Consider the following 16,544-nt stretch of genomic DNA (forward strand, 5'->3'; position numbering starts at 1 on the left):
CTAAACCCTGACAGGGGCACGTAGCCCTGGGAAGGTGCCCTACCTTGCTGTTATTTAGCTGGGCAAGACATCTCAAAACAGAGTCCTGAGGCATAACCTTGCAGGTTGTTTTCCAGACAGATATTTTAGGAGTGATCAATAGAAAGCAGAATCAGGAAAGGTGACAGTGAGTCCGATTCTCCTCCTTCAGTCATGAATACTGAATGTGGGCGTATTAATAAATCAGATACAGTGGTTTGGAAGTGTTTCATAACAGGGTACTGGGACATGACCCAGCTGGAGAGACTGGTGCTAACGAGGGTTAGATGAGCTCACTGTGGAAATATTCTCTTTCCTGTCATGCTCTTCCTCCTGGTTTGCATGTGCAGAAGACTAATGCTGACGTGACATGGCTGGAGAAGGACACACAGGGCACTGTGATGCTCCAGGGAATGGAGCTGGGGAAGGGTCAGGAGCACCAGGAGGAGCTGAGGGAGCTGGAAAGGGGCTCAGCTTGGAGAAAAGGAGGCTCAGGGGGGACCCTGTGGCTCTGCACAACTCCTGACAGAAGAGGACAGCCAGGAGGGGTTTGGCTCTGCTCCCAGGGAAAGGGGACATGAGAAGGGGAAGCAGCCTCAAGTTGCACTAGCAGAGGTTTACATTGGATATTGAGAAAATTTCTTCACTGAAAGGGTGATCAGGCACTGGCACAGCTGCCTGGGGCAGTGATGGAGTCCCCATCCCTGAGGGCCCTTGTGGACAGGGGCTAGTGGTGAACACAGTGGTGCTGGGCTGATAGTTGGACTTGATCCTAAAGGTCTTTTCCAGCTTTAAGGGTTCTATCTGGTGCAAGTTAGAGCATGCAGAGCCAAAGCCTTCCCTATCAGACACACCTGCCCTGTGGCTGTTGCAGGTGGTTGGGGCTCTAAGATACACCATTTTATTTATTTTTCAGGAAGTGCTCTCTCTGCTTGCTTTGTTTATAGATCAGTGGAACAAGACTGACTAGGAGCATACATCCAATTATCTCCAAGCCCCAGTAAAGCTTTTGCAGGCACAATCTATGACAAATATGTAACTGTTTCAAACAGATTGCAACTTAGGAAAAAGAGACATCTGCAAGGATAAAAGAGATAAAGGGGGAAAAAAAAGGAGATAATTTATAAGCAGTTCTGTTTAAAACCAGTTCAGAGCTTTGAGTCAGGTATTTCTGAAAGAAGGCTGTCCTGTGGAAGGCAAAAGCAAGGACAACCATTGGGAAGCTTGGTGGGATCAAGAGAAGGAGGAAGGTAGGAGTTGTGAGGGCACCTACAGAGAGAAGATTATTCAAGTTTTCCATTTTGGATTTGAAAGTCTGCTTCAAAAATCAGTCTTTCCTAACAGCTCCTTGCCAGTTACTCCCCGGGTGTCTCTGAATCACATCTGCCTCACTGAATAACAAAAGCAGCTTGTTATTACAGCCAGCACAGTACAGCTCACCACGCTGGGAAAGTGGGAGCTGCACTCAGGGATGTCATGTGCAGCATCAACAATTGCCACCCAAGTGCTGATTTGGGATCCATTTTATCAGAGGATGACAAGGGATGGCCAGGGAACACAGCTTGAACTCCTGGCAGCAGGCTGAGCTTGTGACCCTGGCAGTGCTGAGAGTCAAAATAAACCACCTGCACTGCTTCCTTCCAGAGAGATGCTGGTTGGAAAAAACCCCGAGCACTGTATCCAGGCCCCACACAGCTGGGATTTTGTCAATGTTAAAATCAATCAACCAAACCAATACGGTTATGTGTTATATAAAGGTAGCCTGTCAATATTAAAATCAATAAGGTTAAAGTGAGGTTATGTATATAGCCTTATTATACATAACAATCTTATTATAATAGCAACACAGAATATCCTGAGTGGGAAGGGACCCACAGGGATCATCCAGGCCAGCTCCTGGCCCTGCCCAGACACCCCAACAATCCCACCCTGGGCATCCCTGAGATCATTGTCCAAACGCTCCTGGAGCTCTGGCAGCCTCAGGACCGTGCCCATTCCCTGGGGAGCCTGGGCAGTGCTCCCAGTGCTCTGCCCAGTGCTCCCTGGGCAGAGATATCCAATGTTCTATTTACCAACAGACACAGAGGTGTAGGGTCAGTGCTATCAGCATATCTGGGCACAGCTCAAAGCAGAAGAGTGTTAGGGAAGGAGCAGGGGCTCTCTGCACACAGGGAATGCTGAGTTACTGAACTTGGCAACACACAAGCACTTGAGAAAACCCAGTGATGGGAATAATGCAGACCAGATGGACACTCAGCAGCAGAGAGGAAACCTACTGCTGAATGGCTGAGGGGAGATTTTGCTGTCATACTGGAAAAGAAGTGGTGCTGGCTTGCACACCACATGCTAAAGTCATTGGTATATTTTGGGATCACTCAGATCTGCATTTTTTAAGGCCTGCACGTAATGCATATAAATCAATGCCCAGCAAAGGGAGTAAGAAGACTCCAAATGATTTTATGCCCACAATCTCATATGCTTGAAAGAAGAAAGTAAGGCTGGAAAAAAGAAGAATTGTGAGTGGCCTGAACTGATAAGCCTGGAAAAACAGGGAAGAAAGGCACTGTCTGGCTATCAGCCCCCCCCAGACATGGAGGAGTCAGCACTTCCAGGAAGGAAAGCAAACAGCTCTTGGTGATAGCCAAGTAACAGAGTCCAACATGGAGGAGACTTGGTGAAGATAGCTGTCACTGTGATGCAAATGTTGAGTGAAAGATGAGCTAAATTACTGAAAGAGGAACAAACAAGCAACCCTCACAAGAAAGCCTGTCCAGGACAGGTGCTGGGGTTGAACACACCTTGAACACAGAGAGCGTCCATCTGCCAAAGGCACTGGGCAGATGGAATCCCTCCCAGAGCCACCTGTGCAACCAGGAATGCAGCCAAAGCCACTTCCCTGCAAACTTGTTAAGAAATCAGATTTCTGAGAGCTGGGCACTTCCAATAATCCCAAAGGGAAAGCTCTAGAGAACTTAAAACTTCTCCAGCTGAAGTATCTGTAAGGGAAAAGATGTAGGAATAAGGCTTAGAAGAATATTTGCAGTGTATAGCTCAAACGCAAGACCAAGTGTCATGCAATAGATGTGGCTCTCTCTACCCACCACTGCTGCTGAGTACTGTCTACAGCACACATGCTGTCCTTAAAAGTTTGACTATGAAAGGTAAGAAAACCAGCAATAATTCTGATCCACAGCTATGCTGGACAATCCATACATGCTTTCTGAAAGTCCAGCATGTACAAGAATGATCAGAGACCTTGCAATAATTAAGGAGTTAGACATGAATCAAAAAGATCATCGTCAAGGAAAATGGTCTTCCCAGGAAATGCAGCATAAGTAGGAAAAAATAAACTGCTGCTGGAATTCTCTGATCAAAATCAAATTCTTCCCAACCAAGAAGCTGGAGAAAGAGCAGAGGGAAGACATTCTCCAGCTACTAGAAAGAAACCAATGGAAAGATCCATTCAGAAATGAGAGAAAAGTGGGCAGAGAAAGGATTAGGCTGTGCAGCTGCATGGCAGGGCTCAAAATTGGCTGCACATGTAATCCCAAGACACAGAAGCTCTTAAAAGAGAGCTGACCCTGACCTCAGATTAGTGGTCTGGTCTCCAGCCTCTAAAGTATGTTCCTTACTGCCACTAAACAGATACACTGGAGCTCTGCACCTAAAATGAACCACCAGAAGAGCAGGACAGTGTGAATCATACTCGCTATCTGTGAATTTCTGATGATGTTGAGGGATTTCAGTGAGCAAGAGGAGTTATGTTTAAGAAAATCACAACACATGGCAGGTTTTCCTAGTTTAGCCATATCCCAGAGCTCTTAGGCAGGATTTCAGGTGTTTGTACCCTGACCAGCAAAGCCTTTGGACTTCCCCATGAAACTCCTTCCACAAGCACAGCTGCACTGCTTATCATATTTGACTTTCCAGCAGTTTATCAGACTCAACCCAGGTTACAGCTTTTTTTTTCACCACGAACAACCCATATAGTAACAACTTGAGGACACTTTCTGTTGACTCCAGAAGAAAAAAAAAAAAAAAAAAAAGCACTATGGCTCCATAGTGGCTCCCAACCTGTAGTTGCAGAGCTCTGTCCAAGCCATAATTGTTCTTTAGAAGCTGGAGGAGCCCTCCCATAAACATCTAATTACTATTCACAGCACATGCAAAGCAGAGCTGAGTTTCTTTTGAGCAGCCCCAACAGGCTTGATTTGAAGATTTCACTGTTCTTGAGGAGACCTAATTTGCATGACTTCAGACAGGTCTCTCTGAAAGCTTGTGTGTGAGGCATTGCCTCCTTAACAACCAACCCAGAGCAGGTGAAAGGGGATCAGATTTGGCCAGACTTACGTCAGCCACAGGGATGAGAGTGTCAGCAAGGTGACCAATGCGGTTCTTCCTGTACAGCCACGACATCAGCAGTATCCCCAGGGCCACATCAATCAGCAGAGACACAAAGATGTTGGCTTTCCTGCAGGCAGGGTAGAGAAAAACAGAGTTAGAGAAAAAGGAAGGACAGTGTTTAATGTTTCAATGACAGTTGTTTGCTTCGCTTATGTAGCACCTTTAATGTCCCAGGGACACCAGGACAACTCACTGCAGAGGAACAATTTTGGAATCTTTTCACTTCCACTGGTGTGCTGCTCCTCATGTAGCCAAGCACAGGAGAGGTTTGTTCAGCCTGGAGAAGGGAAGACTGAAGGGAGCCCTCACAGCTGTTTACAGCTCTCTCCTGAGGAGCAGCTCCGATCTGTGACCAGGGACAGGACCCAAGGGAATGGCTGGAGCTGGGCCAGGGCAGGTTTAGGTTGGAGATCAGGAAAGGCTCTTGCCCCAGATGGTGCTGGCACTGCCCAGGCTCCCCAGGGAATGGGCACAACCCTGAGGCTGCCAGAGCTCCAGGAGTGCTTGGACAATGATCTCAGGGATGCACAGGGTGGGATTGATGGGGTGTCTGTGGAAGGGCAAGGAGCTGGGCTGGATGATCCCTGTGGGTCCCTTCCCACTCAGGATATTCTGTGATTCCATGATTCTAAACTCAGAGCCACTCAGAGCCTGCCACACCACAAAACCTTTCTTAGTAGGGAGCAAAGATGGGATTGAAGCTACAAAGAGGAATGTTAGACAGAAAGGTATACACACACTCAGGGGGGATTTACCAATTACCAGTACCAAGGGCAGCAGCACTTGGCACATTCACATTGAGATCAGTTGGCTTTCCCAGACGAGGCAATAAATAGTGGGTATGGGTTCATACACAAACCCAGAAGGGCTGCTGAGCTGCCCCTTCCTTGCTAGAGCTTCTGAATGGAATTCCATGACGTGAGCTATTCAGGAATCAGACTGAACAACCACAGTTACTTTTGGCCTTCAAATCTGTTAATCTATTTTAAGTGTTCCCTGGGAGTCTATTACTGCAGGATCAGAGAACCACACAGAACAAGGCTGGCTGTGGAAGAGCCGTAGGGCATCCAATATCTGTCTCAGATCTCTGCTCTGTTCCTCTCACTGTTCTGCATGTTTGCTTTTTCTCTTACACTTTGTTACTGTTCTAACCGTGTAAGTGGAGTCTCTGGTCTGCAGTTTCTGCACAAAAAGCTTCCCCAAAAGAGTGGGTGAAAAAGGGGAGCATTTAAACCTTTCTGCTCTTATGGAAAGTGCCACTGAACACTGATGGATGGCCATGGTTGACAGCAGCACATGTGAAAGCAATGAGCCTGTGGGAGTAGTGACAGCAAAGCACTCACACATGGGTGCAGTACAAGCTTTTGGGGTGCAATATCCCAGTTGCCTTTCCTGGGCTAGGGAAAAAGGCAGGTATCTGGCAAAAGGCATGATTAACACATAAAAATACAAATATATATGCATATGAATACAGTGCAGAGTAAAGATATGCAAACTAGCAGGGAATAGAGCAACATGATAGGGTGCAGTGAGGACCTAGTACTGTCCAGGCATGGGATCCATGGTTTGGGTTCCCCACAGGAGACAGGAATAGAGCCAAGACACACACAACTTTACATATACTCCATACCTCATCAGCTGACTTTGGTTTTGAGCCTTCTTGTTGCTGCTGATGACCTGGAGGTGCTGCAGGCGATGTCCCAGCTGCTCACAAGTTGAGAGTTTGCTCCACAAGAAAGACAAAGGCCAAAACTTCAGCACCCTGCAGAAACACATGGGAATGTCTCCTCTTGCCTTTGCCATGCAGCAGGCAGGCCAGCATCCATGCAAAACAGTCAGTGTGAAGTTAAGGTTATGCAACCAGAGCTGGTGATTAGATGTTAATGACTCTCTGAAAGGTTAACAGAATTAAGGCAGCCTTGCCAGACTAAGACATGCAGGCAAACCAAGCTCTCATTTGCACTCTGTCAAACCATGTCTCACTCTTCCAAGGAAGCCACAAAGCAATCCTGATTCCAACCTCTGCTTTTGGATGCATCACTGGGCTTGCACAATGCTCCAGTCTCCAGGAGAGCAGAGTCAAGTTGTGTTCAGTGCAACAATACAACACGGTGTAACTGCTGCACAAACCCCAGTGTTACTCATCACGGATCACGGAATGGTTTGGGTTGGAAGGGACCTTAAGGCTCATCTCATTCCACCCCCCTGCCATGGGCAGGGACACCTTCCACTGTCCCAGGCTGCTCCAAGCCTTGTCCAACCTGGCCTTGGGCACTGCCAGGGATCCAGGGCCAGCCACAGCTGCTCTGGGCACTCTGTGCCAGGGCCTCCTCACCCTCCCAAGGAACAAAGCCTTCCCAATATCCCATCTAACCCTGTCCTCTGGCAGTGGGATGCCATTCCCCCTTGTCCCTTCCCTCCATATCTTGTTCAAAGTCACTCTCCAGCTCTCCTGGAGCCCCTTTAGGCACTGGAAGGGACTCTAAGGTCCCCCAAGGTCTCAGGTCTCCAGGTGAACCCCTCCAGCTCTGGGAGCCTGGCTCCAGAGTAGAGGTGATCACAAGCCTCTGCGTGGTATGAGCCTCATATAACAAACAACTGTGCCTTACATGCAGTTTATGTCCCTTCCCCTACCTCTTTTCTTTTTTCTTCCCTTCTCTTTTTTTTTTTCCTTTATTACTTCCAAATTGTTTTTTCAGGGTCTTCACTTCTACCTCCTCTCCATTGCCTTGCAGTGACCAGCATTATGTAGATAACACAACATTTAGCATTTAATTAGGTTTCAAAGTTAACATCCACATTAGGCCTGTAGGGGAGGAAACAGTCACAAGGTTCTTTTCTTATGACTCAGAAGAAAAGTACAAAATGATGCTCAATTATTTTGGGGAGTTACTTTTATTACCACACAACCTATAAAGCAAGGACAGTTGGTGATTTGTGCAGGCTGAAGTGACACAGTACTGGGAACAAGCTGGTCACAGAAACCACAGCAACACATGGCACCAAGTTTGGTTTGGGGGATAAATTCTAATGTGGATCTAATCTGGATCACTTCTCTCCTGTACAAAGGAGTACACTCCACCAGTCAGTGCAGTTGTTGCACTACTTTCACAGTGTTTTGCTGTTTTTTGTTACAGGTCCAGGAATCCACAGTCACTTTTAGTCACTTCATTTACTCTCCTGTGCTGCTTTGGCACAGTTTTTGAGGTTACTTTCATTTCACACGATACCATTATTCCTTATATACTGCTTCACCCTGAAAATTGCACAGCTGCTTGGATCATTACTGAGCATGGCCTGGAGATGGATGTCCCTGCAAACTGTGCGTGCCTTCCATGTATTTCACCCGGAGCATGCCAGCCCATGCCCAGCAGCAGATGCCTCCACGACTGGCCAGGATGAGCACACTGGGGTGCCCACTGCTATTTACACAATTCACACCAATCACAAGGGTATGGTTCCTCCAAACCCTGCTCAGTTCCCTGGGGCTGCTGTCCCTTTCCTCCCCACACCCTCCCGAGCCCTTTGAACCCCACTTTGTGCATCGTTTGTCAGCTTAAGGACCAGAGTGTTGAAGTCCCCCTCTTCCCCCTCCCTCCCCATTCAAATTTCAGACACATTGGGTTTGAAACACACGCAGTGTACTGTGAATCATTCTTAATTTGAGGTCTCCAAGTTACTCAGCTCTGCGCTACAGCCTCCCACCTTGGAGACAAATGAATGCACTGTTCCTCAGCTGACTTGTCAGGAGGAGGGAGCTGAGGCGGTGGAGAAAAGAGCACCGTGCAGGGGAGGGAGAGGGGGTGACTGCTCTGGCCACTGATCACACACACCTGCGCTCACAGATTCACCAAGGCACGAGAGCAGACGCGTTTTCCCTTCCAATTATGCCCCAGCTCAGTGGTTACAAACTCTGGTGTGGCAAAACTTGACTAGAGCAGAGATTGAACTTGAAATGTAAAGAAGGGGAAGCAGGAACGCTCTACCTGTGGGATTACGTACAGATGGCTGAAGGTGAAGAATTATGGGTCAAACAGAGCTGCCAGATCCTGTCAGCTCAGGCAGAAAGCAGCAGCTCTGGGGCCCTGTGCTACACTACACACTCACTGGGTGATAGTCTCATCCTCTCTCAGCAGTGGGTGTCTCTCACCACCCATGGCTGCTCCTCTAGCTGGAGGCAACCAGCACCTGGGTCACCCCCAGTCTGACACCCCTGGCCAAGAGAAAGGACAGGCTGCTGTTTTCTGCCTGAGGAATGTCTTGCACAAGTGGGAATAATTCTCAAAGCAGCCTCATCCCCAGAGCACCACAAAATTGTGCAGCCTGCAATGGTTCAGCTCCTCAATTGGACACCATGGGGCCAAAAACACATCACAGGGATGTCCTTGTCTGTGCTACAACTGACTGTCTTTTCACTCACCACCACAAGCACAACCTCTATTCCACTCACATACTTTCTTTGGAAATACATACACATACTTATTGAAATAAAAATACAAACACACTGCAAAAAGCTCAATAGAGCAGCTGCAAGATGTGCTATAGGAACTCTCCTCTCTGTGAGGACTGAGGAAGAAAGCAAAAAAATATTCCTTGCGTGGTCTCTTACCCCTTTGCACATCAACTGTGCATTGCTAGAAATACTCCCACTTGTTTAGAACACAGTATATAGAACCATTTTCAGAACTTCAATGGAAAACCAACCAGATTAAAAAACTCAACAAAAATCCAGTGACGTTGTGTCACTGCATTATTTAAGCAGCAGGAGGTCTTTGGGGTATTTCCAAATATATGGCATTTTAGCAATAAATTAACATAGCCTCCATGAGTAAGTCTTGATTTTCCAATTCAGTTTTTTCTCAAGAGTGAGAGGGGAATTTTCAGATACCAGATGAAAAGCAATCTTTCCAAATCTGGATCACATGCAAATATTAAGCTCCATTAACCAGAACTCCTGCGTGTCCTAGAAACTGCAGGAGCAGTGCCTCCTTTTGGATGAGGAATTGGAGGTGCTTACAAACAGACTTTTTTTAAAACAAGCACATGGAATTTATTGCCTTAAGACTAAAACATCCAAATGTCCCCAAGCGCAGAGATCTTCAGGGACAATGGGAATGCTGCCCCCAAGTTCCTCTGAAGTAGAATCGCAATGGCCACCCCTTAGCACACGGTGGTGCTGAAGAAATGCCTTAATTCAGGATGTGCAGGACTTGGGAGCACGGGATGAGCTTGGAGGGATGGCAGCGACTCACTCCCTGAGATTTCCAACACTGCTGCCCTGCTTCTCTCATGCAAATACACAAACACAACAGGGGCTTATCCAAAAATGCCCAAGCCTCCCCAGCCTGAGAGGACATTGCTGATCTCTTTCTTTAGCCTTTCAAAGCTGACTATCTCTTAACATCACAAAAAAACAGAAAGAAAGAAGTCCTGTGACCTGAAGGAGAAAAAAAAAAACAGTGAATCTTATTTTATGGAATGTCCTGTCCCAGCATGGGGAGGAGGGGACTGGAAGGACACCTGCACGTGACGTCTTGAACCCTTCCCACCTCGAGTATGTTGGCATGAAGGAGGTTGTACCACACATCATATGGTACAAAATGGAACCAAATTCCTTGAAATTACTTAGAAGGTCAAGCAGGAGACTTGTTATAAAGTTAAGTACTCTGTTCTCCAAGACTGATGTTTTAAAACACGTATGAGATAAGTAAATATAAAGGTGATACTGCAGGTGAGTAAAACAAGGGAGAGAGAAAGCTCTGCCTCACAAGGCTAAGGACAGGCTCAGTGCAGGTTTATGCACAGCAAGCCTTGCATTCTGCCTGCTGCCAGGTACAGCTGGCTGCTGCTCTACCTCAAAACATCCTGGCCCTAGGAAAAGCTGAAGTCAGGATTCCTGAGAAGCTTGGTAGCAGCTATCTGGGCCCAACCTGCTCAAGCTGAGCTTGAGCTCCCAACTTGTGTTTAGACTGCAGACTGCGACTGGATGCTGGCAAGGCCTGGGCTTAACCTGATTCCAAGCCTGGCCTGAATCCTGGCACCAATTGAGGTGGGACCAAGTGAGACCAAGTGCCTGTGCAGAAAAGAATCATCCTGTCTGTTGGTGGTGGCACACAGACAGAAAAAGGACCCTTGGAGCTGACTCCAAATCTTCTGCCCAACCACAAAGTTGTGACTTAATCACCGTAAGAACCACTAACACACAGTATCTACAGAGCAGTCCCAGGACACAGGGGTCCTCGACGATATCAGATTTGAATCTCAATCTCTTCCAATAATCCAAAACTGGACAGCTTTTCCTTTGTGTACCAGACTGTGTAACCCAACTGCTCAGAAAACCTTTGCATGGGAAGAGTTTCACTGTAATTCTTTTACAACCGTATCACACAATTAGAAATCTGTTAAATACTTCCATTCCTTTAGGCTGTGCTTAAAAAGATTTATCCATGAATACAGTAGTAGCTATTATCAAAATTTCATCAATTACAGTGTCCCCTTGCAGCTTAGAACCAGAACTCCACTCCTCTCTGTCACAACCTCTCCAGGCAGCTGCAGTGGTGGAATGACCATCCCTGCAAGTATTCAAAAAACACGTGGCACTTGGAAGCATGGGTTAGTGGTGGTATTGGCAGTGCTGGGTTAATGGCTGGACTCTTAAAGGGCCTTTCCAACGTAAATGATTCCATGATTCTAAGTTTCTTCCCTGCAAATCTGCTCAGAACTAGCTTTCAGTCCAAGCACTTGCACATGTTACATTTGGAGCACTCTATTCAGGCTCACAGTTGTGAGAATAGGATTTCACCAAAGATTCAGGCTGAGCAGCAATCCCTCTAAACTTCTGTAAAGTGCTAAGGTTGCAGGACCACAGTCTCTTGGAGAGAGGATAGATTTAGAAACAGTATTTGCTGATGTTTCACAGCTGCAAAGGGACTTACAGCAAACAGGGAGGAGGGAGTCCCCAGCTATGGAGCCATTAAGGAGAGCCTCATGTCATTCTGTCAGCCACAGAATAGCTGGAAAGCCACTGTTTCAGCTGTGTTGAAACTGAAGCAGGGCTGAACTATCCCTGCTGCAAATGGGGAGGACATGAATGCCTCCCCAGAAAACCTCCCAGCTCCATGAAGAGTTCTTAGGGAGCCTTTGACCTTGTGTTTTCCTGCTGGAGTGGAGCTCTAACAGTACCTCTGGCAGCAGCCTGTTTCCAACAGAACAATTTTGTATCACATTTCTCACTGGGGTTGAGCAGTAGTCCTGCAATGCCTAAACACGAATTACATTTCCAGGCAAAACAAGCTGGGTGATGTCACATCACCTACCTGCTCCTGCAGATCCCAGAGACCACTGAAAGCAGGAATGTCAGCAGCATGCAGGCAGGCACAGAGGCCTGCTTCAGCAGCTCCACGATGATACTGGCCTCCACCCCATCCGACTGCCAGTGGGTCAGCTTGATGGGCCCCTCGTCGTACCTGTCTGTCATGAACAGGACCTGGCTCCTGGCCACCGTGTCAAAGATGGCCGAGAGCTTTGAGGCATCCTCTGCCCTCTGGTCAGCTGTGTCCAAAGGGGGGTGCAGATGGGAAAGCATGACCTTGCGCTGGTCATAGTACACCAAGATGATTTCTTCCTCCTGAGGGTTCTTAGAGTGTTTCTGAAGGATAGAACAGCTCCAGAATTTGCTGTCTCCCTCTTTGCTTATCTGGATCCATGGCTCATGGCAGAATATGGTCCCAAGGTCTTCCAAGAACTCACTGAGACTCTCTTCTTTCTCCTGTTTGCTATTGCTCCATGAGCCAAGCACAGAAACAGTGACTTTAGTCACGCGCTGAACTTCCCCAAGGTACTGCTTCACCTGGACAGGAATAAAGGGGAAGTGTACCACAGCAAGGATGACAGCAGAGTTCTGCTCAGAGATCCAGCGGCCGATCAAAATGCCGCTGTCTGCTGAGGAGCAGCACGATGGAAAGAACACCTTCAGTACCATGGCAGTGACCCTGCAGGGACGTACACCTGCCAATAAACACAAAAATTAAACTTGAGGATGGTGAGTAAATGTAAGAAAAATCTGAGCTGGCCAAAGCCACCAGAGAGGAGAAGTAAGCATGTTCGAAAACACTAAGCCCAACCACTTCAGTAATGACATTAGTGACAGCCAACAGCCATACACACATTCAGGAAGCTCCTGATGATCTGCAGTCTTTGAAGTGAGGGAAGGTGAGCCTGGAGTTTACCAGTAAAGCCCTTCTCCCAGTCCTGGAAAGGCCTTTCATGGTGGTACCCAGATAAGCAAAGCCCATCAGACCAGCCAAGATCTGGCATTCACCCAGCCTTAGATCTTGGATCCCACGCTGGATGCACTAGAGAAGGGACTACATCATAGCTCACCGTGGTGCCTCCGGGGAGTATTTCCTGCTGCTACCAACAATCAAACACTGCTTCACGCTATTCAGTCTCCTTTACCACCTTACAACCCAGAGCTCTGCAGCAAACTCACAGAGCAACCTCACAGGCTCCTTCTGCCTCACTCCTCTCATCTGGAAACTGAGATAATAATTTTGTCAGAAGGGACTATAGCGATTAATTGAAGTAGTTTTAATTCATTAGATTCAACAGCCTAAAAAATGAGAAGCACCTCTACTTTATCAGCGCTCTTTATCTTTAGTGCTTTTCTCCCCATCACTAAGAACACATCTCAGTGGCCTTGGGAGACTTTTCCAGAAAGGAGCTTTGAGGCAGTTGACAGTGTCTCTTTAAATAAGGTGGAGGTTTCTAACAGGAATATAATTGCAGTAAGGAGGGCGCTGGCGCAGAACAGGCAGCATCCGGCGCCCGCTGTCCTTTCCCGTCCTTCAGTGCTTTGTTAGGGATGTGAAACTCCACAGGGCCCTGAGGCTGCTCCTCTGCAAGGGACCAGTCAGTTGGAAAGGGAACACAGAGGGTGTTTACAACATGGAGAGGATGCGCACCAGGAAGGGCCTGGTGGCTTTTCTTTTTCCTCTCCCTTAGGAGAGAAGAGCTGAGCCAGTAAAGCTCAGCACCTGGGAATTTCCTACAGCACAGAGGGATGGAGGAGCAGTTATAGGGAGTGATTAACCTCTGGGGTTTATCACTCACAGTGGGGTACTCTGGGGAGTTGTGGACTCCCCATTCCTGGCAGTGTCTAAGGCCAGGTTGGATGGGGCTTGGAGCAACCTGGGACAGTGGAAGGTCCCTGCCTGTGGCAGGGAGTGGAACGAGATGCTCTATAAAGTCCTTTCCATGTCAAACCATTCTATGATCTATGATTCTTCTGAGATCCTGCTTCCTCACAGACTCCACGTCTCTGAGGTTATCCCTCTGCTCAAAGAGGGAGAAATGAAGTCCCTCTGTGGCCTCTAGATCTTGCTGGAGGTTGGAGGATCTCTGGAGCAGCAAGGGCCAGTGCTGGGTGCATTCAGGACCTATAAACACTGTGCTTCCAGCACCACACTGCCAACAAAATTCCTCAGGAGAGGGAAGTCTTAGGATGTACTTTGCAGTTTTGCAGTAAAAGGGAAAATTCCTTCCAAGGAAAAACATCAAAGATAGTCCCATGATATTTTTCCCATCGAAACAGAGAGAGTTGTTGTGAGTATTGCTACAAAAGACTCTCAGTGTCTATGCACGGCTGTCCTTAAAGGTCTGTCTATCCACTGGACATTTCAGAGAGGAATTGTCAACTGACTCTTCATACACACACTTATTTTTCACCGAGATTGTTTTTAAAGATAACCACAATCCTCTGGGAAAACTTCTCATGGAGCAGAAACACTTGTCATCCTTATCTTCTCTAGTTTGTGAGTTCTTCCTCTTACAACGTCCCCAGCTTTTAAAATTAGTATAGTTTTATGCACCCAACTACTCTGACTATAGCTCAGGTCAAATGATCTGCCCTTTGGCTGCTTGAGACATGGCAGAGAACATTCTGGTATGATTTTCAGGCTGCACAAAATATCTTGATAGTTGAAAACCTGGCTGATCAACTATTCTTATGTTAATGTTCTCATATTCCCGAAACCACGACTTGTCATGCATCTACCTCATTCATTTCAATAGACTGAAATATCAAATGTCATCACAGTCAACTGCTTCACTGCTGCTAATTTTAACAGAAAAATCTTACCAATGCTCATGCAGTCCCTGTTCATCAAGTGCCTAAAATCTTTGAGATCCACCTATTTCTGCTGAAAACACCCACCTTTCCTTGAGAGCACCAGTGCAATGACCTCAGGTCACCAAAATGAACAAAATAAACACCACCTAAAATGTGTTAATGCAACCAACAAATGAATACAGGACCCCAGGACTGATTACTTCCAGATTTTTTGTTAGAAAAGCAAAGGTGAATGGTGGGATGTGGCCAAGGTCTCACCCCAGAGGCTGCCCTGTGGCCACAGGGTGCGAAGGGGGACTGATCCCATAGCAGACCCACACCTGAGCATCCCACGATCCTTGCAGGGGGGTTAGGGCCAGGATATAAAGAATCATAGAACCTTGGAATTGTAAAGGTTGGAAAAGTCCTCTAAGACCACCAAGTCCAGTCATTCCCCCAGCACCACCACCACCACCACTACTAAACCATGCCCTCAGGTGCCACATGCACACGGCTTTTTGAACACTTCCAGGGCTGGCATTCCATCACTTCCCCAGGCAGCCTGTGACAGTGCCTAAGAATGCTTTGTGTGATGAAATTTCCCCATCTATCCTATCTATATAAGAATTAAACCTCTCCTGGCACAACTTAAAAGCATTTCCCCTTGTCATGTCCCTGTTCCCTGGGAGCAGAACCTGACTCCCCCCTGGCTGTCCCCTCCTCTCAGGGAGTTGTGCAGAGCCACAAGGTCCCTCCTGAGCCTCCTTTTCTTCAGGCTGAGCCCCTTTCCCATCTCCCTCAGCCCCTCCTGGTGCTCCAGCCCTTTCCCCAGCTCTGTTCCCTTCTCTGGACGCGCTCCAGCCCCTCAGTGTCGCGAGGGGCCCGGCGCTGCCCCCGGCCCGGCGGGGGCTCCCCGGTGCCCGCGCAGGCCCCGCGCCCGGCCCGGCCCGCCCCGCTCCTACCGCCCGCTCCGCGCCGCCGCTTCCGCCCGCGGTTGCTCGGAGACGCCGCTGCCGCCGGGTCGTGCAGCCGGACGGGCCCGGCCGGCGCCGCCACCCGCCGCCCGCGTTCCGTGGTGTCCCGGCTCCCCGCTCCCGGCCTGTCGGGCCCCGCCGGCCCCGCTCCCGGCAGCGCCGCTCCCCAGGCTCGTCCCAGCGCCTTCCCGCCGGCCCCGAGAGCGGCGGGGCCGCCTGAGCCGCGCGATAAGGAGCGGCAGTGCCCCCCGCCTGCCCTGCCACCGCCCGGGCTGGAGCGGAGCCAGGGGCTCGGCTGTGCTCACGGGACGCTGTTGGCTCCATCCCCACAGGACAGGGGCTCACCTGTCCTCACGGGACCCCGCTGTCCTCTGCTCCCAAAATCGAGGGGCTCCGCTGTTCTCACAGGACCCTGCTGTCTCTCATCCCACAGGCCAGGCACCTTTCCATGTGGTACCCCGTTGTCCCTCATCCCCAAAGTCCAAGGACTCACCTTTCCTCAGGGAACCCCGTTGTCCCCCATCACACTGGCGAGGGACTCGGCTCTGCTGATGGGACCCTCTTGACCCCCCCATTTTGACCGCCTCAGTGGATGCCTGGCCCAGCAGAGACCCACGGGAGCCCACAGGCGCCCAAGAGCTTTGTCCTGTGATCCGGCAGCGGGCTTGGGCCAGTGAGCTTGGGAAGATGCTGGGCAGCATGAGGTGGTCCCACATGGAAAGAGAGAGCAGGTGCAGAAGTGGGGGTGGGCTAGATAGAAGATTTGGGGTTTTAGTTTTGTTGTTGGATGCCACAGAATTGGAAATAAGATGGTGGAGATTAGGTCTTGTGGGAGGGAGCTCAGCTTCCTGAGATGGGTCAGGCTGATCCCCCCATTCCTGCAGACCATGCAGCCCCACTCCCTGCTGCTTGCCTCACTCTGCAGGGAGAGGGGTCCTGGAGAACCCCACGGGGTGTCTGTAGTGTCCAGTGCCTGTTCCAGGGCCAGGAGGGAGCAAGGCCCTCTCCAGCGATCATTTGGGATGAAAGGTGGTGACTTG

At 48.9% G+C, this 16,544-nt stretch overlaps 1 protein-coding gene across 6 annotated transcripts in view; it reads right to left on the reverse strand.

Moving 5' to 3' along the window:
- Positions 1-16,230, reverse strand: part of PIGQ (phosphatidylinositol glycan anchor biosynthesis class Q) — a 38,534-nt gene extending 22,304 nt beyond the window's left edge. For 2 of the 6 annotated variants that reach the window (XM_053991829.1, XM_053991832.1), the window contains exons 1-4: positions 14,561-15,182; positions 11,739-12,429; positions 6,053-6,184; positions 4,369-4,489 (exon numbers count right to left, since the gene is read on the reverse strand). In XM_053991829.1, the coding sequence (XP_053847804.1) occupies positions 4,369-4,489; positions 6,053-6,184; positions 11,739-12,429; positions 14,561-14,585 (969 nt within the window). In that variant the 5' untranslated portion in view covers positions 14,586-15,182. Of the gene's footprint in view, positions 1-4,368; positions 4,490-6,052; positions 6,185-11,738; positions 12,430-14,560; positions 15,184-15,492 lie in introns of those variants that run through there. The other 4 variants (XM_053991828.1, XM_053991831.1, XM_053991830.1 and 1 more) reach the window with 3 other exon arrangements.
- Between the last annotated feature and the right edge of the window lie 314 nt (positions 16,231-16,544).

This window comes from Vidua macroura, chromosome 16 (assembly GCF_024509145.1).
Source record: "Vidua macroura isolate BioBank_ID:100142 chromosome 16, ASM2450914v1, whole genome shotgun sequence".
Classification (NCBI taxonomy): domain Eukaryota; kingdom Metazoa; phylum Chordata; class Aves; order Passeriformes; family Viduidae; genus Vidua; species Vidua macroura.